Below are 26,465 nucleotides of genomic sequence, written 5' to 3'. Positions count from 1 at the left end.
ATTTGACAAGAAGAAGGGATCGGTTGGTAAGACATGTTCTGAGGCATCAAGGGATCACAAATTTAGCATTGGAGGGCAGCGTAGAGGGTAAAAATCGTAGATGAATACACTAAGCAGATTCAGAAGGATGTAGGTTGCAGTAGGTACAGGGAGATGAAGAAACTATCACAGGATAGGGTAGCATGGAGAGCTGCATTAAACCAGTCTCAGGACTGAAGACCACAACAAAACAACATCGCTATCCCGTGACTTTTGTCACTTCAGTTTACATCTGATCGAAATTAAGCTAAAATTCCTCTTTTCTGTTAGCAAGATACAGTACTAAATACAGGGTACCGAATCTAAGCTAATATTGCCGTTACTATCAAAAGTATTCGTAATTGCAACGTAAGTTACAATTCTTTGTCCATAGTTGTCTTTCAGCATAAAATTAAATTCACTACAGTGCAAATACAGGAAATAAGAACATACATCTTCACCTCCGAGTAAAGCATTTCTTTAAGGAAAGGTAAAAAGGCGAAATGTCGTAGGGAACTTGCAGTAGGGCAGCTGCTTATCTCCTGGCTATATTGCAGCTGTCAATATTCTGTCCGCAACGCAGCGAATTTATCGTTATAAGAGACGTCAACACCCATATGTTGGTGCCAGCACGATAACGTGGATGATTTACAGAAAATAACCGTAAAGCCAAGATTGCGAGATCCCGACGCTGGTGCCAAGAATAATTTGTTTATTCGTTGCCTTTCGGAAATAAATTACTTTGTTTACTTAAGAGTAATGCTATTGACATCGGCGTATGATTGAGTATAAACGAATGAAATTCAAGTAGATGGTAAGCAGTCATGGGAAGTTCTTGTTCAGGATCTTTGGCAAAAACTGAAAGCTGCTATACTTACCATTAGAACAGTATTTGCAGCAAGTGATATATCATGAAAATTAATTTACTTTGCTTTTTTCCATTTGCTTGTTCTGGGCTAACTCCTCCCATTGACAAAGTAAAGGGAACTTTTGTCTCGGAAACGGGCAGTTCAAGCAATATGTGGCGTAAGTTCGCGAACTTCTTGTCGATCCCTGTCACGAATCTGAGAATTCTGGCATTGGGCCTCTGAATATATTTTCTTTAATGTCGTTTGTTGTTAACCATATGAACCTATTGCCAAGAATTATTAGCTTTCATTTAGTTAACACTAAGCAGGAAACAATCTGCATTTGCATCGCACCTCCTTCACTCTTGTGCAGAAAGGCGTGCATCCGTTTTCAGTAAGCTGTCACAAGAATTGAAGAATCTTATTGCTAAAACTCGCAATTTCAAGTCTAAACTGAAGAATTTCCTCATGACTCACTCCTCCTATTCTGTCGGGGAGTTCGTGGAAAAAGCTGCCTTGTGTTTCGTATTGATGATTGTGTTTGAATATACTCAGGAGCTTGTCGACTGCACAGGATTCGTGTAAATTTTATTTTATCTATTATTGAATTTTCTGATGTTAATCTCATTTACTGACCCGTTCCATGACCATTGTTGTTTGCTCTTCGATTTGATCCTAGTGAAAAACTCGAATTTTTTTTAAAAAAAATCAAAGATATATGCCATACTCAAACTCGAGTTCGACTAAATGTCTTGTCACATCTCTGTTGACTTTTACACTGCATTTTTTCCCGCCTCATTTAGAAATTTTCTTTGGCAAAGTGCAAGCTCCACATTTTTTAAACAATTTACTTTGGCTTTTCTATGTACGTTACTGAGTACAAAATACTACAATATGAAACAGTGATTAAAAAACTAGACAGAGACCTCGTTATTCTCTTTTTTACCTTCTGTGGTCAACTGAAGTATCCTTCAATTTGTCTCCATGTCATATGTACAGCTGAAGATTGCCTTGGAGTTACCATTGTCATTTCTTTACCTGTTACATTATGTTATTCGGTTTACTGACACGTGAGACTATGACAGAATGGCCTAAAAGAGAAAATAAAAATATTAATCTCTACGCGTTCTACCCTAACCTAACCACATTTCTTTGTGCATATCATGTTCTAAATTAAAATAAACGACGTTCACGCCAAATATTATTGCTATAAAAATTGTCATTACGTATCACAGTCACATAAAATTATATAAACGATTAAGACTAACACATCGATATTGCTCAAATCAAGACACTTCGTAAACGAACACAGAGCTGCGTGGTACCTTCCTCAGCTCGAGGTACTAAGTCATCGAAAATGAAGAAAAAATTAGGATTTAATGTTCCATCGACAACTAGGTCAGTAGCGACCGAATACAATCTCGTAGTGCGGAAGAGTGGGTCAGGATCCGGCCGTACACTTTCAAAGGAATCGTCCTGGCATTCGGCTTAAGCAAAATGTGGAAAATCTAAATCTGAATGTCTGGACGGGAATTTGTACCTGCACCCTCCCGAATAAAAATCTTATCGCTGCATTATCTCGCTCGGTAGCAGGTCAACGAGACGTGTATTGCTGTGTCAGGCATTAGATGCCGCTGCTCCCGAATCAGTCTGTAATTCACAGGACCTAATTCCTGAAGAGAAAAAAAAAAAGTTTTCCAGCCGAATATGCCATGTGGCACAGGAAGTCCTGCGGAAGAGAAATGCTTCGTCATCCTGGGTAAGAAGTGGTTAGATGTCGCGGTGCTAATGTAAAAGTTCAAGACTTGCTAAAGGAATCGAAGGTTTGGAACTTAACAACTACTCATATAGACCAGAGTGACAACCCGCGCTTGCGATTCGTCTCGTGTAGGCTAAGCCAAACAGCGCTGCTGAGCTGAGGAATGAAGAGGGAGAGCAACATGAAGGCTATAATCGCAAGCTGCTAGAGCAAACCAAAAGGCTATGCAAAGCGCTTAAGAAGTCTCGCACTATTACGAACTGGAAAAAAAACTGATTTGTCATAACACCAGCCATAAAAATGATATGGTGCATTTGTTTATCTGATGAACGACAGTGGACGCTGCTAAAGGCGGCCGTTAGGAGAAAAATGAGTTAGGGGTAAATTGGATGGTGACAGAATATTTTATGGTCGACATCACCAATTTTTTAATTTAAGTGTCTTAATGCAAGGGGAGAAGCATTTGGTAACAGATGTGGCGGACAAGATTGATCCTATCAAACAAAAAGTAATCCCATGGAAAAATCAGCTTACTTCATGACACGGAACATCAAATAACTTACGGGTTTGCTGCCGGGTGACGTCGTCGACCACCGCCGATATTTCGACAGGAGCACACCCTGCCATTCTCAAGGCACAAATGCAAGGAGGAAGCAATGTGCAAGTGAATTTAATACCTCGTTTCACAGAGGAGAAACAAGGACGATACCACACACAGAACAAGTTTCAACACAAATAAAGATAACCAACATCAAAAATATCGATAGTGACTATTAATCAACAGGTGAGGTAGGACTAAATCTGTCCCTCTGTTTTTTGATGAGAGACAGGGCCGGATTCCAAGCAGCATTTAAACAAAATCCACCATCTCTGTTTATAAGGTTGCTTGATAATTTGATTTCAACAACTTCCTTAATAACACTATCCCATTAGCTGGACGTGCAAGCCAGAATCTCCGTGTTGTTGTATTCCATAGGATGACCGGTGTCAAGGCAATCTTCTGCCATAGCGGATTTGCCCGGCTGTTGTAAGCGTGTGTGACGCTTATGTTCAATACACCGGACTTCCACAGTCCTGATTGTCTGACCAATATATGGCATGCCACAGCTGCAAGGAGTACGATAGACACCAGCGTTACGCAAACCAACATCATCTTTTACGGACGCCAACAGGGCCTTAATCTTAGAAGGTGGTCGAAAAACACATTTCACATCATATTTCCGCAAAATACGGCCAATCCTGTTGGAAATGCTTCCTGTGTAAGGCAAAAAGGCCGTAGACTTAGGTGCCACATCGTTGCTATCGCTACTCACCTGTTGCACAGAAGGCTGATAGCGCAACGCACGTTTGATCTGCCTCTCACTATAACCACTCTGGCGAAAGGTGACTTCGTGATGTGATAGCTCAGCTGACAAAACTTTCAGGGTCTGAGACAACGTGGGCCCTGTGCGAAGTACTCTTTCACGCTGAGCTGGATGGTGACAACTATCAGCTCGCAGATACAAGTCAGTGTGAGTAGGCTTCCTACAAACAGAATGTCCCAACGTACCATCAGTCTTCAACAAGTTCTACAGTGTGTCGACATGTTGCCTCGCCCTGTTCGATCACCAAATCTGTCTCCAATGAAGCAGATATGGGACATTATCGGACGAAAATTCCGGCGTCAACCACAACAAACATTAACCCTCCCCGTATTGACCAAGTGAACAGGTATGGAATTCCATTCCACAAGCTGACATCCGGCACTTGTAAAACACAATGTATGGGCATTTGCATGCTTTCATTTAACATTCAGGCAGTTACACCGGTTATTGATGTAGCAGAGTTTCACATTCGCTGTTTATCTCGTGGTTATGTTACCTGTAATCTTGCCATGTTAATCACTGTTATCTAGACAAATGTATTCCCTAAATTTCGTTACTCTTATTATTTTTTGGTGCTGCGATTTTTTCCGTCAGTGTATGTCTGGCCTTCAAAAACTTCGCGTGAGATTTTAATAGTCTCTCGCTTGCTACGTGCAAACTGCTAGTCCTAAAAAAAAAAAAGTACATGCAGCCAAATTTGGTACTGTGATACATTCTCACTAGAGTCTGTATTTTTAGAGTTATTCAATACAAACGGACGAATGTGATCTTCAAACGCATCCCCACTCCAACAACAAAAAATCCGACTGCACTTGTTATTTCTCACATTCGACCTTTTTTGATCTTCACTGACTTGGCCTTATTACGCCACCAGCTTAGTCCAGCACTTACAAACTGTAAAAACTGACGTTTGTGTGAGTTTTATCTAACAATTTTGTGAATTTTAACAACACAAAACTATTACAGTGCCGTATTCCTCAATCCTTCTGATTACGAAACTATTGTGCTTATAAGGGTAGGTTTGGATCGAATTTTCAACGTCATTAGTTTTAGAATAACGTTTCCAAACGTCGTTTTACTTTAATTTCCTTCACGGGAACGTTTCAATTAATAATGTTAACGAAATAGTTGATTACGCTGGTGGCGTAATAGCCCAATCAATAGAGGCCAAAAAAGGTCGAATATCGGGAATAGTTCGTGTAGTCGGATATTTTTGTACAGTAGCAGGAAGGAATGCCACGAACAACGTACTAAAAATCCTTACTGTTGAAGGATGAGTGAGTGGTGGAGGTGCGTTTGAAGGCTCTTGCGTTTTTATTGAAAACCGTAGCTTCCAGCGAAAATGAACCCCAGCACAAAATTTAAGTACATTAAATTTCCTACAAAAAGGGCATCTTCTTTCATATAGGAGTAGTAGTTTACGCGTAGCGAGTGAGAAAATACGAAAATAATGTGGGTTGCACAAAACATCGGTAGGGGCAGCTGAATAACTCTGTACAATAGCTACGTTTAATGCATAGGAAGTCTCAATGCGCTTAAGCAGCCCACGTCATTTGTTGCGAGGTTATAACAACAAATGATTATTAGGCGAGCTTTGCTAATGAGCAGTCTATCTCTGTCGACATTACAATAAATTTGTAATATGCAAACAAAACTATTTGGCCAGTTGTTTATGCGGAAACTGGGGTTTTATTAAGCCGATGTGTTGTTCAAACTTTCAGAAATACATTCAGTTTTGTGTCAAAAGACTTTCCTCACAATCCTAAATAGTACAGTATTACTAATGTCAATCCAAAACGTGCTACCAGTTATTTCTCCCCTTGAAAACGGCGCATTGAGGCTGGTGTCCCCCCAAAATGCGCGGAGCCTACAGCGCATGCTATGTGGATCACGCGCATTTGGTTCCTTCAGTGAATTAATATCAGTTTTCCTGTCTTTCCTTGTCAAAATGAGCTATGACTCAGCGGTAATTACCTCGGAACATAACGGGATACTAAACCGTGTTCGGGCGCGTTCGTCAGCAGAGCCGTGTTCAGCTGATGTGGCAGAAATGTATAAATTGGTGGTTGAAGAGGGGAGGGGGGGGGGGGGGGGGGGGAAGAGAAGGGACTAGTGATGTCAGCTACATCGAGACTTGGTGCAGATTCAGCGGCTAAAAAACAGAACCCCGCATTCATATAAGAGGTACGAAAGCTGTGACCTCTCCACCTCCCTGCCCCCCGATCCCTTAGAAGTGCCTTTCTGCAGGGCCTCCTCCCCCACCTTCCCAGTACAACTATCTAATGAAAATGAAAGACAATCGAAAAGTATTACTTAAGTGAAGTAAACTGACGAAGCATGTTGTCCACGACAAGAATGTACCTTTGTAGTATAAACACTAAATTACAGATTGCATAAGTGGTATAAAGTAAAACAATTTATTTCCCATTGTTTATGACAACTACTGTGCATTGATTGTAGTACAGTGTATAATAAAGAATGCACAGATTTTATTTGCTCACTATAAATTAGAAATAAACGAAAAAGGGCTCTGACTAAAGATTCAGAAATCATTCCAGTATCTTGCTTTGAGCGAAGCAAACTCATTGATTATGTAATTGATACAAGTTCAACTGATATATTATCCTCTGTTGAAAAAACAGCTGAGTTTGACAGTCAGGTCTCAGCCATTCCCGATCGTAAATCGTTTCTTTTATAATCTGTAATTTGCTAAGAATGCATGCATGATTTCGTTCTCGTTTAAGTTACAACAGAGTACCTAATACATAAGTAAAGCCTACTTAACACCTCCCGAACTGGCTGTGAAGACCCAACGGTACTGACTGGCCGCCGTGTCATCCTCAGCCCATGGGCGTCACTGGAGGGGATATGGAGGGTCATGTAGTCACCACACCGCTCTCCCGGCCGTATGTCCATTTCCGTCACCGCAGCGGCTACTTCTCAATCAAATAGCTCCTCAGTTTGCCTCACAAAGCCTGAGTACACCCCACTTGCCAACAGCGCTCGGCAGACCAGATGGTCACCCATCCAAGTGCTAACCCAGCCCAACAGGGCTTAACTTCGGTGATCTGACGGGAACCGGCCTACTTCTATAGTGGTCTTACGTCACCACAAGCTTGAGCACTGCAGCCGATGACCAATAAGGGCGTACGTCAGTTTACACGAGAGCTGAACTTAGTCGAACAGAGAACAGCTTTTTATAGGTACGACGAGAAACAGCTCCTGTGATGATGTTAGTCACAGAAGGTTTCCTCTCGATTACCTGTTTATTTACACAACAAATCGTACTAAACATAACTTGGGAGTACTGACTGGAGGACCAAATTACTTGTCTCCTGCATCGTCGTGTCTGTCTCCGTTTCCCCGTCGGCAGAAATCGGAGGCCTTCGGTCAATTACACTACTGGCCATTAAAATTGCTACACCACGAAGATGACGTGCTACAGACGCGAAATTTAACCGACAGGAAGATGATGCTGTGAAATGCAAATGATTAGCTTTTCAGAGCATTCAGACAAGGTTGGCGCCGGTGGCGACACCTACAACGTGCTGACATAAGGAAAGTTTCCAACCGATTTCTCATACACAAACAGCAGTTGACCGGCGTTGCCTGGTGAAACGTTGTCATGATGCCTCGTGTAAGGAGGAGAAATGCGTTCCATCACCTTTCCGACTTTGATAAAGGTCGGATTGTAGCCTATCGCGATTGCGGTTTATCGTATCGCGACATTGCTGCTCGCATTGGTCGAGATCCAATTACTGTTAGCAGAATATGGAATTGGTGGGTTCAGGAGGGTAATACGGAACGCCGTGCTGGATCCCAACGGCCTCGTATCATTAGCAGTCGAGATGACAGGCATCTTATCTGCATGGCTGTAACGGATCGTGCAGCAGCATGGACCATCAGCTCGGAGACCATGGCTGCGGTTACCTTGACGCTGCATCACAGACAGGAGCGCCTGCGATGGTGTACTCAACGACGAATCTGGGTGCACGAATGGCAAAACGTCATTTTTTCGGATGAATCCAGGTTCTGTTTACAGCATCGTGATGGTCGCATCCGTGCTTGGCGACATCGCGGTGAACGTACATTGGAAGCATTCGTTATCGCGATACTTGCGTATCACCCGTCGTGATGGTATGGGGTGCCATTGTTTACGCGTCTCGGTCACCTCTTGTTCGCATTGACGGCACTTTGAACAGTGGATGTTACATTTTAGATGTGTTACGACCCGTGGCTCTACCCTTCATTCGATCTCTGCGAAACCCTACACTTCAGCAGGATAATGCACGACCGCATGTTGCAGCTCCTGTACGGGCCTTTTTGGATACAGAAAATGTTCGACTGCTGCCCTGGCCAGCACATTCTCCAGATCTCTTACCAATCGAAAACGTCTGGTCAATGGTGGCCGAGCAACTAGCTCGTCACAATACGCCAGTCACTACTCTTGACGGACTGTGGTATCGTGTTGAAGCTACATGGGCAGCTGTACCTGCACACGCCATCCAAGCTCTGTTTGACTCAGTGCCCAGTGTATCAATGCCGTTATTACGGCCAGAGGTGATTGTTCTGGGTATTGATTTCTCAGGATCTATGCATCCAAATTGCGTGAAAATGTAATCACATGTCAGTTCTAATATAATATATTTGTCCAATGAATACCCGTTTATCATCTGCATTTCTTCTTGGTGTAGCAATTTTAATGGCGAGTAGTGTATATTTGTTTCATCACCCATTCGCCAACATTTGAGACCCTACAATACGATAATGAAGTAGGAGCAAGAACTAAGTTTTTGAACACGAGCGATGTGTCGGCACCAGATGTGTGAACCAAGCACATTGTCCACATAAACGTCTGTTCGGATGCAATCGTTTCTTTTTGATGCTACTTGGACGAACTAAACACTGTACAAATGACGCTTGACTATAGCGTGTTTGCAATCGTGGGCTGAGGGAAACGTTTCTTTTCGTAGGCAGAAGAGAGGTAGGAGAACCCACGTACATCTTCCAGTTCATTTTTAAACCATCTTTCTGTTTCTTCCAGTCAGTTTTTGCGCTCCCTCTGTACCTGCACTCTTGGCGGGGGCCTGTGTTGCCACGCCTTCCTCGAATTTGGTATTTGCTCCGGGGTCCTGTGGCGGAATGTGGCATGCCCCCGCCGCTCTGGGAGAGGTAACGGTAGCTGCGATGCAACCTGATTTCTCCAGTCGAGCGGCTCGAGGCGTACTTCACAGCCGATGCTGTAGAATGACTGAGGAGAAAGCAAGTTTGCCAGGTCCAGACTTTATCATGCGACTGATTACACGTGGTATATCGAGTGAGGTGGCGGAGTGTTCAGTACACTGGACTAGCATTAGGGATGACGACAGTTCAAATCCCCGTCCGGCGACCCAGATTTAGGTTTTCTGTGATTTCTCTAAATCTCCAGGCAAATACCGGGATGAGTCCTTTCGTAATCAGAGATTGCTCTCCGTTTCTAATAACCACGTGTTTTACACATGGTACACTGTGGCATCCCAAAGTAAAGGTGGAGGGTGCTGGGGAGGGGGAGGAGGAGCATTTGTTGCTCCCCCGCCTCTTTGGAAACTGGTGTCTAGATTTGTTACTCATTATACAGAATTCTCATACACTTCTTGATATGGTTGTATGATTAGGTATGGCAATTCTACCATAAGGTGGACCACCACAGTGAAAAATACTATGGCTATAACAATGGCTGCGTAACTCGTGTTTCTCTGGTTGTCACATGAAACTATGCATTTTTCTTCGACGCTGCTGCATTTTTAAGCTTACCTAAACCCGATACAGACTCGAAGCTTCGTAGAACAGCGCTGAAACAGAGACCCCATTCTCTTCTGTTGTTTCCCCATGCGCACTGTTGTTGAGTAGAGCGTGGATGGTGTTCAGTTACACGAGGCAGATCGCTGGCCCCAGAAGAAAGTGGTCGTGCATACATTAGCGGCGCTTGTTTCATTCGCAGTTAGATCTTTGCGCAAAAGCGACAGTCGTTTGTAAGGTAAGACACGTTTTGTGAAAGACATTGTCGATTGTCTACAAAAGCTTTAATTCTTCTGTGTTTTCAGAAAAGTATATTGTTTATTATAATTTTCTCTGATTTCCCCCCTTTTTCCAGAGCATAGCCAATCATATCCAGAAGGATGTGAGAACTCTGTGTAAAGAATAAAAAATCTCACCTAAGTTGCCAATTTTAGTCATGACACAAAGTGCGCCAGTGTGCTGTCAGCTCTTCTCTTAATCACGACCCCCATGACTGGTAGTCTCCCTTCTTTGGTGTCAACAGTACATGTTATGTTGGAATGCATGGAGTTCAGATGTGGAAGGAAGTCAAGGACACTGTCCCTTCCATGGGGCCAGATGACGACCGTGTCATGATTGTAACTGAAAAACTGTGGTGTGCGTACTGTAAGACCTTCGGTACACACACCATCAGATTATTTGACTTGTCGCTCTAACGAAGTAGGCGAGTGTCAGCAATATGTCTCATGGTCTTATCGTGGCGTGTTTATCTTCTGCCGTTGGGTCAGATGATAGAAATGCCACTTGCACGCTTAGAGTAGCAGATTGACAGAACTTGATTAATTTTCACACACATTTATTAAAATAATAAAAATCATAGACATTACGTAACTTGATTCTGGATGCTGTTTACAATTGACAATCTGAAGTTCCTTTGGTCTTGGTACGTTAATCTTATGCTCACATATCTCTGACACTTGACAAAGTGTCTATTCATTTATATTCATGGCTATGTACAGGAATATGATAATCTTCTTAGGTGCAGACTTAAACTTGACTATAGACTGGTACAGACTAATGCAGACTGGTACGGACTGGTGCAGACAAATGCAGACTGACTAATCGGAGGTCTGTACACTCGTTATGATACCTCGCATGTTCAGGTATCATTGCGCAAGTGTGATCCGCGAGGAGAAAAGATTCTACATTAGCACAATCTCATTGGCTGCATTACATATTAATACGCGGATTGGCAGAAGCAGAATTTGGTCTGTCTCTAAGGCAGCGCCATTTCGTAGTGCAGAGATGGACAAGCGCTGCGCCTGCGCTGTTGTGCTTAGCGGGGCGCACTCTAGTGGGAAAGTTGTGTACGCACTGACTACACGGAACTATGTACACAACAAAAAACAAGTGGGTTTCCATTTGGATGGCGTCAAGACTTCTTGCTCGAAGTGCTCCATGTAAAGATTCGTGCACTCCACTCTCGTCAGTGGTTGCGAATTTGTACATGGAGCACTTCAAGGAAGAACCCTGACGTCATTCAAATGGAAACTCACTTGCTTTTTCCATTATGTTGATGCCACATTCGTCATCTGGCCACATAGAAGGGAGGAACTCCTTGACTCCATTGCACATCAGAACTCTATACATCCCAACATCAAATTCACCATACATATTGAAGAAAAAGCAAGACAGCAATTTCTGGACGTCATGACCAAGAGAAGAGGAGCTGATGGCACTCTGGGCCACAGTGTGTATCGGAACAAAATGCACAGTCACATGTGTTTTCAAGCAGACAGCTGCTACCACCCTGTCCAGAGGAATAGGGTACTAAAAACACAAGAACACAGGATGCCACCTTCTCAGCATGGGTCAACCCAAGGAACTGGAACATCTCAGAACTGTGCTCTGAAAAACCGGTTACCTAGAATGGCAGATTAAGCACATTGTCTGTCCCATCACTACAGTACAACCTGTTCAGACAGCATAAGTCATGGAAGACGAGGCAGCCACAGCCTTTATACCATAGCTGGGCATGCTATTGGCAAAAGCTGGGCCCATACTGAAAACACGCTAAGTAAGAAATATCTTGCTTGCCCAATAAAACATGGTAATTACTGGAGAACATTGAAGATGACCTTGACATGCAGAAGGCTGAGTATGTCAGATTCCATGGCATGTGGCAGGACGTATATTGGACAAACAATGCACACCATTTAAGGCTCAATGATAACACTAGTGGCACACTTGACTATCGTATCCCAACAAGTCGGCTATAGCAGAGCAATGTCTGTCAAAGAACCATGTGATGGAATACCAGTGCACCAGGATTTTAATACCTACTTCGAAATATGGGGACAGTATCATCAAAGAAACCATCGAAATTTGCACCAATGACATCTTGTACATTAGGACTGAGGCTATAATCTCAGCAAGGTTGGGCAACCAGCACTTTGTCTAATTAAATAGACACTCAGCAAACTCAAAGAGCTGGCGGCCAGATGCAGCTATGATGACTCTTCCACCGACATGGATATAATTGCCTCCACGACCGCTGATGTGCACCCTCGGACACGTACCGCTGAGGGAACGACTTGCAGATGATGGGAAAATAAGTCAGCCATGCATCCCCCAAGAGCTCGGTCTCCCCTTCCATCCCCCACGCCACTATTAGGTTCTAAGTCACAAACCCATCAGTCTTAGCAGTTAGACAACTGCCCAAATCAATCTTAGCAGTAAGAACTATCATATCCATCACAGCAGATCATCGACCTGCCTGCATGTCCAGCACAGAGCAAAATTGTCAACATCATCATCAGACCTAATGGTTGTGTGGGAAATGGGAGGGGGACACAGAGCATCTTGGGGATGCATGACTGACTTATATCCCCATCGTCTGGAAGCCGTTCCCTCAGTGGTCCGCTTCTGAGGGTGCACATCAACAGTCACAGAGGTAATTACATCAGTGTCTGTGGTAGACGCATAGTTGCATCTGGCTGCCTAATCACACCCTCTCTATCTTAGTATGTAAGCAAAACATGTACAAACAAAAATCTAGAAACAGATTTTGCAATACCAGGATGGTGAAATGTCTACAAGCCTCCCATTGAATGACATTGTTGGAAGGACACTCATCGTCATCATCATCATCATCATCATCATCATCGTGGCTCACAATCATGTGCATAATCATAAGCAGTGTGGTCCTAAACATAACATGGAACACAACCCACGGCACCTCGTGGTATGCCATAGGAACCAATAAGCGGAAAACTAAAAATTATAATCCATCAGATCAAAATATACCCAAGAATCCTGTGATATGTGATGCAGAAATACAAATACTTCCTAAACTCCAACGTAACCAAGATGCCTCCCTGAAGATGCTGCAGAGGCCCAAGAGCTCAGTTCGTCAGTGCATCTGATGAGGGTGACATGTCTAATCACCAAAAATATTGTGCCCATTGTACACTGTGAACTGGCAGTACACCTGTGGAGAGAGACAGAAGTCTCACAAAGAGAGGTGTGTTTAATTAATGGAAGTCTCAATGTATTGCAGGAAGAAAACCATCATCTCTATTAGAAGGCAGAGAGAAAGGATGAAACAAGACATTCTTGATACACCTTACTACACAACACTATTCTTTCCCTTCCCTGAGAGCTAGGAGGGCAAGGAGGAAACCTATCCCCCTCCCCCTCATTTGCCCCCTACCCCTAAGTGTGGGTGCCCTCAACTTCAGATTCGGGGGGGGGGGAGGGAGGGGGGGAGGGAGGGGGGGAGTGGCAAGTACTTCTTTCCTTTGAGTCATTCTGTTCAATCTCCATCTATACTCTGTGAACCACTTTGACGTGTATGGCAGAGGGTATGTCCCACTGTACCAGTTATTATGGCTTTTTCCCCTCATTCCATTCATGTACGTAGAGTGGGGAAAATGATTGTTTAAGTGCCTCTGTGTGTGCTGTAATCTTACTGTCACAATTCCTAGGGGAACAATGTGTAGAGGATTGTAGTATATCCCTAGGGGCATTGTTTAGTGCTGGTTCTTGAAGCTTGGTCAGTAAATTTTCTCGGGATAGTTTCCATCCATTTTCAAGAGCCTGTTACCTCAGTTCTTTCAGCATCTGTGATGTTCTTACTTGGAACAAAAGAATCTATGACCATTCGTGCTGCCCTTCTTTGCATACATTAAATATCCTATCTAGTCCCATTTGGTATGGGTTCCACACACCTGAGCAACATTCTAGGATGGGTTGCATGAATGGTTTGTAAACAATCCCTGTTGTAGACTTGTTGCATTTTCCTAGGATTCTGCAATAAATCAAAGTCAGCTACCTGATTTTATCAAAGACTCAGCCAATGCGATTGTTACATTTCATGTCCCTACTAAATGTGACACCCAGGTATTTGTAAGAGTTTACAGATCCCAAATGTCACTCACTAATATTATAGTCAGAGGATACCATGTCTTTTTTTTTTTTTCTTTTTTTTCATTTTGTAAAGCACACAACTTCAAACTTTACATTTTTGAACATTTAAAGCAAGCTGCCAATCATGGAACCACTTCGGAATCTTATGGGAACCACTTTGAAATCTTATGGGAACCACTTTGAAGTCTTGTCAAGGTTTGACTGACTATTTGTACAGGTTTTTTCAGGCTATAATTCATTGTAGCTAACTACATCATCTGTGAAAACTCTGGAGTTATCATTAACATAAAATATGAACAGCAAGGGACCTAACTCATTTCCCTGGAATACACATGAAGTTACTTCTACATCTGTCAATGGCTCTCGATCCAACATAACATGCTGTGTCCTCCCTATTGAGAAATCCTCAGTCCAGCCAAATATTTCATCTGATATCCCACACAATGGTGGTGGTGGTGGTGGTGGTGGTGGTGGTGGTGGTGGTGGTGGTGGTGGTGAGTGCAGGTGTGTTACTGAGTCAAATTCTTTTCAGAAATCAAGAAATACTGCATTTATCTGACTGCCTTGATCCATGGCTTTCAGTATATCATGTGAGAAAGGTTTCACATGATCTGCATTTTGAAATCCATGCTGGTTGGCATGGAGGAGGTCATTCTGTTTGAATCACGTGCATTATGTTTGAGCTAAGAATATGATCTAAGATTCTTAAGAAATGGATGTCAGGGACGCTGGACAGCAGTTTCACAGATCACTTCTTCTACCCTTCTTGTGGATAGGTGCGAACTATGTTTTCTTCAACTACTTGGCACAGTCTAACTACAAAAGGTTATAGTTAACAAATGGGCTAATCCAGCTGTGAATTGGGTATACAATCTGAGAGGGATTCCATTGGGCCCTGGAGCTTTGTTCTGTTTTGATAATTTCAGCTGTTTCTCAATGAAACTGACACTAATGCCAAGATCACTTATCTTTTCAGTGGTGCTAGAATTAAGTTGAGAAATAATTCTCAGTTCTCCTTTGTAAATTAACATTTGGAAATGTAGTTGAGCATTTCTGCTTTTGATTTCTTGTTCAACTCACTGCTGTACCTCATGGTAAAAGAAGATGGAAAAAAGGCATCCTGTACTGCCAGGCCAACTTCAATTATTATTACTTTCTACAACGTACTGTTGTGCTAAGCCAATTCACATACTGTACATATCTAAATCATACATTGGAATATAGTGGAGTACGTACATCTTATGTGCTTCTCTTTTATAGATGCACTATGTTAACTGTAAGTTGGCTGATTGGTCCCCTAAGCCTGAATCTGTAGGTGTTAGTATAAATTGGTAGGCTTGTGCTAGCAGTCAATTGCTTTTCATTCAGCCAACTTTACATAGCTGACAGTACTGTTTGAGGTAGCCAATGTTTTCTGTTGCAAAAATTTTTTGTACTTCATTCTGTTCTGGCATAACATACACAACCATAATGAAAAATACTATGGCTTTAGCAATGGCTCAATAACTCATGTTTTTTTGGTTGTCACATGTGCATAATCATTCTTTTATACTTTACACATGTAGCCATTTGTATTATAGGCCACTATAATATTCCAAAGTAAATTTAGTGATGGACATTATGGGAATTCGTATAGCACAACAGTACATCATGGAAGGCAATAATGTAAGTTGACAGCGTAAAAAAAAGGAGCCTTTTTTGCTGTCTTCAGTTGCTACGTACAGCAGCGAGTTCAGGAACATGGAACAGAGAATGCCTCACAAAAGAACAAAGCCTGCACTCCATAATCAATCCTCTTTCTCACCACTTTCTAATGGAGATGATGTATTCTTCATGCAATACATTGCAACTTTCACACTTAAGAGTTAGTCTAATAAACGTGCGTGATGTGTGGTCTCTGGGAGCAGCCCGATCCTCTGTATGAGCCATCATTTTCTACAATGTAATGTTTCCTGTGTCTTTGATAAAATTTTATTCTTTTGGGCGGAGAGACATCCAACCTCACTTTACTAATTTTAGTCACATATCACCCCCCTTCCCCCCCCCCCCCCCCCCCCCCCTCCTCCCTTGCCAGGTAAATTTCTGCAGACTGAAGTGTATTTTGCTGCAGACATCTGTAACATACAGTGTATCTAAGCAATATTCCAGTTTCTCCCATGTCCAGCCTAACATTTCCCCATTAACAAGTGTAATTGCTGCTCTGATGCGAGCTCGGGGAGCCGGGGTCTGGTAAATAGAATACTTCGTGGAAACCCCCCCCCCCCCAAAAAAAAAAAAAACTAATGGGGTTATGTCTGGAGGTCTAGGGGCCTATGAAATGGGTTCCCTTCTGCCAATCCAGCAACCTGGAAGTGTGTCATCCAAAGCCTCCCTAATGATAGATGTCCAGTGAGAAGGGACACCATTCTGCTGCAGAATGACATCCCATTGCTGGTTTTTAACCTGTGGAAATGGAAACTATTTAAACGTGTCCAGATAAATAGTAGATGTTATTTATCACATTGGAGAAAAAATGGTCCCACAATGTTACACATTTACTGTTGGGCTGTTGCACACAGTTTCCATGCTGAAGCAAGGATTCTCAGAGCCCCAGATCCTCATATTGTGTTGATTTACATTCCCAGACACATGAAAGAAAGCTTTATCTATGAACACCACCTTTTTCAGATAGTCTCAGTCATCGTCAAAGTAGCTGAAAATCTCAGTTGTAAATGTTTTGGCCTGTCATCAGATTGAAGTACATGAAGCAGCTGCACCTGGAAAACATCAAACTTCAGTCTCCTCTGTAGTGCCCTGTGCACCATAGTTGATGGTGGCTGCAGCTGTCAAAACACTTGACAGATGATTTAGTTGGGCTCCAGATAAATGCCTGTTGCGCCTATTCCACATCTGTGTCACTCACGCTCGGACACCCGGAGCTCATGTTCTTCATGATACTTCCAGATTCCTTGCACCTTGTGTACTGCTGTTTGATGGTTGGATGTAATGGTCGCATCCTCCCATAACTCTGTAACACATTCAGAAGTTTTGCTGGACCCTGCGTGTCGGATTTAGTCACTATCAATCATGCCACACACAGTGCCATCTGCTGGGGGTAGCCATTTTTATCAATAACTAAAAAAAGAGCACTTCAGGTGTCTGAGCATCATACTGCAAATCACAGCTTTCTATCCATCCCTGTTTCTGAAATGCACTTAGTGAATGTTGTAAAGATAACTTTGGAACGTCATGCACTATGTCAGTCTGTTAACCATTGCTCAGTGTTTTACAGGTGTGTATTCCTAGTGGTTTTATGCAGGCTTTGTTAACAGTGTGTAGGAATTCCAGTGCAGCTGGCTGGGGGAATGAAACTGGAAGCCACTAAGTGAAGTTAACACAAATTTTATTTCTAATAACTGACCCTACAAAAAGATGGTGTGCAAATACAACAACTGTCCACAGCAAACTGAGGGCTAAACTTGTATTGCTGTCAAAGAGTTTTATTTATATTGTAGTTTGTGTTGTCGATGGTGAAGGAGGTACAATCTGTCATCAATATTATGACCCAAGTTCTTTACAATGCACAGCAGACCATAATGGAAAACTCTTGTGTCTAGTTGTAATGGCCCAGTTGTTTGATAAAATAGAATTACACCTAGATCAAATGTAGTTTTCAAGCATTTGAAAACATACAGTTTTATGGTGGGGGGGTCAATTACTTCCAATGCTTTGAAAATGCTGTACAATCATGCACACATAACGTGTAACAATATTATTAATTTTGATTTCAAACTGTTGACAGTCAATTTTCTCCAGAGGAAATAAGCAGTATGATTGTGGAACCTACAGCAAGTGCAACATGCATATACTGCCATGGCTTATATCAAGTATACTCAAAGCCATTTGTCACAAAATTTCAAAACTATTTAGTCATTCATCAACAAACTAACATATTTTAAGACATTAGGTTAAGCTGACTTAACCTGTGCAGTTAAAAAAAACTAAACTCTCTGTACATAATGAAGTCAAATGGGACAATTCAAAAACTAATAAATGCTGTAAATCAACATGACTTGTTATTTATTGGTGAAATGAGTAGGTACTTTTACCTGTTATATGGGACCTTATCATTTCACGTGGAGCATCATTCAGTCTGTGGGGAAATGTTCTGATGTTATTGCGGGTAAGACTTCACGGTATGCAGTGTTAAACAGAGACAGGAGGTGACAGATAGGAAGAGAGGAGGGGGAGGCAGAAGGAGACCTTAGAGAGAATTTTTTGTTTTCATTTATTGGTGAATTTCAATTAATTTCAAACTATTCTTTTGTTTCAGAAACCCAAGTACCCACGATCAGTTTTCTTTATTGTGACCAATGAATTCTGTGAAAGATTCTCCTACTATGGAATGCGCAGTAAGTATGGAATACTACTACATTTAAATTTCAAATGCAGAACCATGAACTGTGTGTGTTAATTTTATTTTTGTTGTTTTTCCTTGTATTTGTATTGTGAATATTATTTAATGCAAGTTTTTAATTCTGCTAATTTTAGACCATTTTCCTTTTTACTTTCAGCAATTTTATCTCTGTACCTCAGAAACATTCTCCGATATGATGATGACACAGCCACAACAATTTACCATACATTCACAATGTTGTGCTACTTCTTTCCTCTTTTTGGGGCTATGTTGGCTGACAGTCTTTTAGGAAAATTCAGGTGAGATTATTGGATATTTGTTATGGACTGACAAATTCTTTTCTTCAACTAAGAAATTTTTATGTTAAATATTTCCCACTCTGGAAATATTTATAATTGATATTTTAGTTTTAGAAGGTACCTTTTAGCTGTTGATGGAACATAAACATTAAACTTCAAAACAGAAACATTCAGGGGAGTACCCAGTAAGAAACTGAAATGATGGAGTGATATAAACTTGAAAGTGTTGAGAGAGGCATCTCAGTGAAGCAGGGTTGTGTTATAGAAAGTCTGTAAGTTTCACCCCCCTGGTATTAGTGTAGGTGTCAGTCTTGTTAACACTGAAAAAAAAGTAGTAGTGTGTTGTTATATTTGTATAATATGACTTTTCTTTATCATGCAAGTGGAATGGAATCTTTAGACTGATAAAACTGAAAGTGTGTTTGGTACTATCTTGTGTGTTATTCTCTCTGGAACCAAGCTTTTGTAAATCTTTTGTAATCTTGATTGGTTGTGGACACAGGATGTGCATGAACAACTGCAAAGTACCATATTTGTTTTCACTTGTGAATAAATTTTCATAAAACAACACGATTTAACTCCATTGATTTTTGTGTTTGTTAGAAATAGCAGCCAGTGTGATTGCTACAAAATACAAAAGGATAAACTCAAAGCACCAGAAGACTATGCAAGATGGAAATGCATGTGTCAATGCTGTTGTGAGTATGTGCACTTGAAGAAATTTCTGTGTCATATATGTGGGCAGGGAGATCACTGGGCAGCAGAGTGTCTGATGAAAAAGATAGCTAATAGGATGCAAGTGTTCTGACTTGGTGGAAGATGTGACCACAGAAAAAATAGCACCACATCAGTGTTTATTGGAAGACCATGCTAAAGCAGGAAGTTTATTAGTAAGTGCATTAGGAAAATATGTAGCCAAACTTGTACCGATATGCACCCACAAATTAAATATGGTGCGAGTTACACAAGTGATTTGAATGTACCAGTATGCAATGACTAAAGATGTTGATTGAACCATTTCTTCATGTCCGTTGTGCTGACAAAGAGAACATCAACGTATATATTGTGAAGTTGCAGAATCTCCTCATGGATTTGAATGATGAATTGCAGATGCATGAGATAACTGTCTTGTCTGAAAGAATTTTAAATTGTCAAACTTTATCCATATTAGGCAAAGAAAATGGCAATTTTAAAGACCTGTGGGACATGATTCTACCTTAAAAACAGTGTGAACCTTTTGACTGAAAAACTCTACACCAGTGAATTGCATGATAAAAATATGGTCGAATAAACTAGGTTTGTTGCATGCAGTGGTCCTAAGAAGAAAGTCAGTGAAAAAAATAGAGTGATGATAGTGAAACATCAAAAAAAATATCTTGAATATTCAAAATGAAAATTTTCTTGTCATAAATGTGGGCAGGGAGACCATTGGGCAACAGTGTGTCTGATGAAAATGACAGATAATAGCATTTGGATCATGGAGTCTGAAAAGACTGTTGCATTTTTGTCATGTTTTTTGGTGTCTCAATTGATGACAATGTTGAAATCAACAATTGGTACTGCAACAGTTGTGACACAAACTGCATCACTGCAAATAAACAATACATTGTATCTCATACAAAATTCACTGCTCTTGAAAGTGTATGAATTCGGAAGATAGCTTTGTCATGGACAGAGAACTTAGAAAATTCAAATATAACTGAATAATCCTAGAAAGAATGCTGAAGACACATTATGTTAACTTATCCACTACCTGCAAACAAATTTACAGTAGAAAAACAGGATATCAAATTCTGTCGATAAACGTAAATATTTAGCTGAAATTATAATATGCAACCTAAATGAGAAGCTGATATAGCAAAATACAGCAAAAGCTGTACAAAGCAAATAAATATTGTGAAAAATACATACAGTAAAAAACGCTTGTCAATAGCTGCAAAATTAAAACATAAAAAACTATAAAGCCAGCAGAAATCATCTTACAAACAAGCAATATCAGGTGAGGGGGCATTTCAAAATAGCTTAAAATGAAATGATACACAAGAATATAGAACCAGTAATGAGCATAATCTGGAGGAAATGCACGTAATTCTTTGGACATGTGGTCAGAACATCGAAAACAAAATTGGTATGAGGTTAATAGAAAAAATGTGGAATGGTAAGAGTAATATTAAATGGAATACAGAAATTATGGAACCCCAAACTACAGTACATGACCTAAATTAACAGAATAAGACAAAATCAAAATACTGCAAGACTTACAATCCAGACTAAAAACAAAGATCAATAAAAAGACTACAGTAATGGTAATCTCGGACAAAGAAAGAAAAAAAATCTGAAAGAATAAACAAACATTGGGCAAATAGGAGAGCAGAAAGCCCTTTTTAATAATGAATTACAATAAGCCTTCTTGTAACCATTGTATTATTAAATGATAACATCATCTTGTAACCTGTGTATAATTGACTAGAGTTGTCTAATGAAAGCTATAAAATACAAATAAATATAATAACAAATAGTGAAAATTATCAAAGTTGTCTTTGAATGAAAGTTACTTCAATTTTACAAATGCTCTTGTAATTTTCAGGACCATTCTCTATTTATCATTTGTATATGCAGCTGGGAATATTGTTATATCCTTAGCATCAGCAAATGATTCAATACCAGGAATGCCAGCCAGGTAAGTTCCTTGTCTCTCATAGTTTTCTGTAGTACTGAAGTAACAGTGTGGGTGTTTTCTTTTTTCATGCACTTAAGTATCTATTGAAAATCAATATTACTTAGTATTGTCACACTGAAACCACATTGATGTCCAAATCTGAAGGCAGGATTGTCAGTGAACAATAGCACTTAGAACTGAAAGAATCTCTTACTGGTACCCATGTACTGCTGGAACTGAAGTTGGCTCCCACATGTAGAGTGCAGCTATTTGTACATCATTGAATATTTCAAAATGCTGGTATTGATACAAACATAGAAAATTCTGGAATATACAAACATTGCAAACACAAGGTATTTTAAGAAGATACCAGAAACAATAAATGCAAAAAAGCAAATAATTGGTGGTGGTCAGGTTTGAACCAATGATGTGCAGCGCACCAACCCAATGCTAAAGACTGTGCCACACTACATGTGCCATGACTTGTGGTAGTATATTTGAGGACCTAAGAAAAAAAGAGTGGGTTAAGAGCTTCTGTTTAGAACTGGAGGGGGGGGGGGGGCGCAGCAAGGATAAAGGATGCAAGGAGAAACAATATCTTTATTTGGGAAATACTTCTTTTTACTAAAATAAGGTAGAATTTGTTGTGGTGGTGGAACGTCTGTGAGAAGGTGAGCAGTTTTGGAAGAAAATGTGTTTTTGATAGGAAAATAATCACTAGGAGGGCATTATGAGATATGAAAGTATGTGCTGTGGAGATGGTTGAGATGGTTAAGAGAGGCCATTGCAGGAAGGACACATGATTTTAGTGAAAGAAAGAATACATGTTTTGTGACTAATGCAAAACTCCCTTTGTCGAAGGATTGTTTTTTTGGTTTCTAGAGTGGTGGGCTTCATAATTTGTACTGGTCCAATTAGAATATATTCATTATAGTTGACATAAACTTATTAAATGATTGGAAAAGATAGGTTTCTACTTACCGTAAAGATGACATAAGTTGTAGTCAGGCACAATTAAAACACATTTACATATAAGCTTTCAGACACAGCATTTGTCAGAAAAAGAAATAGAAACACACACTATTCATTCACACAAGAAAGCACACCTCACACACTAATGAATGCCAAATCCAGCAGCTTGTACCATCTAGGACTGGTCCGAGCTGCCAGAGTTGGCGCATATGTTTGTGTGAGGTATGCTCACTTGTATGAATGAATGAATGGTGTGTGTTTCTCTTTCTTTTTCAGATGAAAGCTGCGGCCAAAAGCTTATATGTAAGCGTCTTTTTAATTGTGCCTGTCTGCAACTTTACAGCAAGTAGCTACCTTTTCCTACATTGTTGATATTCCAACCTGAAGTTTCCATTGTTTCATTGAAATGACTGTATTTTTAGATGTATCTCTGCATGTAAAAAAAAAGAAATTTAGGCATATGGCAACATGATTTTTGGTGCCATTCACCTGTCTTTTAATTTCTGGAAGTCATTCTATTTCTTCTTATTTGGTCTTTTATTTGAGCCTTTGTTGTATGGCTGAATCTAATCATCTACTTCTTTACTAGTGTGTAACAGCTTAATTTATTTATATAGTACTCACTTTTCATTATTTGTCGTAATTCTCATACACTTCGAACATAATTTCTATTTAAAAATGGATTAACATTATTTACACTAATCATGTACTGTATATAAGTTTTTGATGGTTGTTTTGATGACTTGTAACATATATTTGCAAGGATTTTGCATTTTAATGCTCTTAAATGTAATGAGGAAATTACTTTCCATAATACTGGTTTGCAGTCTAATTGTTTGAGACTGGTATTAAAGTGAGATACCTCTCTGTGACATTTTGAATGATGACCGCAAGCACAGACTTACTGTATTTTACTTTTTGGCTGAGTTAATAAACACCTGGAAACTCAACTTGTCATTGGAGATGGGAATTTATATTTTTTCAGATTTTCTTGTGTGTATGAATTAGATGTAAAATCATCTGTTGCAGTAAGAAATAGTGTTTGGAATGCGACAGGAGTGCAAATATTTCCATCCTTTTTCATGTCATTAGGGGAAGTGAATTATTTCAGCAACGTAATTCTGTTCTCTTCTGTACCATCACTTCCATTCCCCATGTTTGGTACAAGGGTAGTTTGTTAATTTTGTGTATCACAAAAAAAACTAGCATTTAATTACTGTCTGAATTTTGTGTGGTATTTGCAAATGGTTTGAGATGCTGCCAAAGGAACACAAAATAATTGTGAACATAACAGGAAAAAGACTGAATAAGCAAGAACTCATGGTCTTTCTGACAATAACTGAAGAGAAAATGTTATTCCAGAAAAAAACTGTTGGTGTGAACTGTAAATAAGTAACCAATGTTCCAGGTACTTATATAACTACATTCATGGGGGCCCCAGGGAAACTAGCTAATAACCTTGCTAAGAACTTCTTTGGCATGGGGTTGCAGGACACTGTGTTATTTGACACAGGTCAATAATATTCCTAGTTTTAGTCTATATAACCAGAAATTCCTTTGGCTCAAAATTGTGAGAATATGCTATATATTCTTATCAGGTTCAGTGTCAGATGTTGACTGGAAAATTATAATCATATTCATTTGTCAAAAAGTATTAACGCTTTTTGTTGTTTTAGAAAATGCAAAATGCAGATGTCCAAGAAAAACACACTCTCAAATTTAAGGGACTATGGTTCCCTAACATTCTCAGCCCTTATGATTTCTAATGGAAAACACATTAGTTTGTAAAAGTGCCTTTCAAAAATCTGCATGGTGTTACACAGAAATATCTTTTTTGCATATGCTGGTTGTTAGTCGAAAGCATAATTCCACAAAATAAATCCTTGCCCTACTAAAATTTCCTAAAGTATTGCTCATTTAATAGACCAAAATATCAAGACTTCCTGGCCTACAAAAACACTTTATGCAGGGAAGGAAATGAAGAAATTGGAAAAGGAGAGAAATAAATAAATATATAAAAAGACTGGGTGTGGTGATGGAATGACAAGCTGTGTAGTGTTGAAATGAGAACAGGGGAGGGGCTGGATGGGCAAGGACAGTGACTAACAAAGGTTGAGGCCAGGAGGGTTACAGTAATGTAAGATATATTGCAGGGAAAGTTCCCACCTACGCAGTTCAGGAAAGCTGGTGTTAGTGGGAAGGATCCATATGGCACAAGTTGTGAAGCAATCATTGAAATGAAGGATATCATATTTGGCAGCATATTCAGCAACAGGGTGGTCCACTTGTTTCTCAGCGAAAGTTTGTCGGTTGCCATTCATGTGGTCAGACAGCTTGTTGGATGTCGTGTATAGATAGAATACAGCACAGTGGTTGCAGCTTAGCTTGTAGACCACATGACTGGTTTCACAGGCAGCCCTGCCTTGGATGGGAATTCTTCTCTGTGGCTGGACTGTGGGACTTCAGGAGATGGTGGGAGACTGGAAAGATAAGGCATGGGAGACGGTTTTGTACAAGGTTGGGAGGACAATTACGATATGTGAAGGCTTCAGTGAGACCCACAGCATATTTTGAGATGGACTGTGCTCATCACTGCAGATGTGATGAGCATGCGTGGCTAGGCTGTACGGAGGGACTTCTTGGTATGTAACAGGTAGCAACTGTCGAAGTAGAAGTACTGCTGGTGGTTACTAGATTTGATATGGATGGAGGTACTAATGTGGAGGTGCTAATGTAGCCATCTTTGAGGTGGAGGTCAACATCTAGGAAGGTGCCTTCCTCCCCATCCCAGCCTCCTCCTTACCCCCACTCAGTTGCCACTCCCATTATGCACTGATGCTGCTGCTCGCAGTTTGATTTCAGTTGCTTGAGACTGCAGTCATTTGTGTGAATTGCATTTGTGTGAGTGTGTGTGCATGTGCATGTATGTGTCTATTGTTGATGAAGGCCTTAATGGCCACAAGCTATAATTGTGAGTGTATTTTTTTACTATCTGCGACTCAGCACCTCCGCTATATGGTGAGCAGCAACTTTTCTTCTTATAAACAGAAGAGAGAAATGTAGAAAGAGATATTGGGCTCTTAAACCAACAAAACATCAACATATTTAATGTAATGGTGAGAAAAGAACACTGGGCAGATGTTCTTAAAGCTCGGGGAACAGATGAAAAATACAGTGCTTTTAAAGAAACCTTAATATATTACTTCAGTATAGCATTTCCAAAAACCAAGAGGACAAGGAAAAAGCCTTCAAAGCAAGCAGGGTGTCACAAAGGTAATAATAAAACAGGAGGCTACATTAGGCATGATGGAACAGAGGGAAAATTTTGAAATGTACAGACAGCACCGTAAGAAGTACAGACAGTTGATAAGATAAGAAAAAGGCAGAGCAGTTAATGAGATTATTTAAAAATCATCAAACTGGATGAAAACAGCCTGGGGTATAATTAACTCTGACAGGGGCAACAAGAAATATATGCAGAAAACAAATGAAATAGAAAGTGAGTAACAAAATCATTACAGACAAAACAGAAATCACCAACATCCTGAATAATAACTACATAGATACAGTAAAAAACCTAAGACATGCATTTTAATAACCAAAGAACTCATCCCACCATAGTGAAAAATAACTCAAGCTACTCGGTTCCCCTGAAATTGGTATCTAAAGAGAAAGTGACAAAGGTTATAAGAAACCTTATTGGGGAAAAAAGTCTGCTGGACATGATGAAGAGTCAAACGACCTAATCAAGCAGGTGGCAGCATAAATAATTACACCACTGTTGTATATAGTCAACTGTTCATTCCAAGAAGGAATATTTCTTGAAAAATTACTTAAGGTAGTACCTATATAAAAAAGGGAAAAGATGACAATCCTAATAATTAAAGACCAGGATGCTTAGTATCAGGCTTCTCCAAAATATTAGAAATGTTCATGCTCAACAGACTAACTGCTTACCTGGAAAA

At 40.3% G+C, this 26,465-nt stretch overlaps 1 protein-coding gene across 3 annotated transcripts in view; it reads left to right on the top strand.

Annotated features, from left to right (window-relative positions):
* LOC124795504 (peptide transporter family 1) overlaps positions 1 to 26,465 on the top strand; it is a 347,550-nt gene that overhangs the window by 227,061 nt on the left and 94,024 nt on the right. For all 3 annotated transcript variants that reach the window (XM_047259564.1, XM_047259565.1, XM_047259566.1), the window contains 3 exons: positions 18,487 to 18,565; positions 18,728 to 18,869; positions 21,457 to 21,549. In XM_047259564.1, coding sequence (XP_047115520.1) covers positions 18,487 to 18,565; positions 18,728 to 18,869; positions 21,457 to 21,549 — 314 coding nt within the window. The remainder of the gene's footprint in view (positions 1 to 18,486; positions 18,566 to 18,727; positions 18,870 to 21,456; positions 21,550 to 26,465) is intronic.

Source organism: Schistocerca piceifrons, chromosome 4, assembly GCF_021461385.2.
Source record: "Schistocerca piceifrons isolate TAMUIC-IGC-003096 chromosome 4, iqSchPice1.1, whole genome shotgun sequence".
Taxonomy (NCBI): domain Eukaryota; kingdom Metazoa; phylum Arthropoda; class Insecta; order Orthoptera; family Acrididae; genus Schistocerca; species Schistocerca piceifrons.
This window is presented reverse-complemented; position numbering and strand designations above follow the sequence as displayed.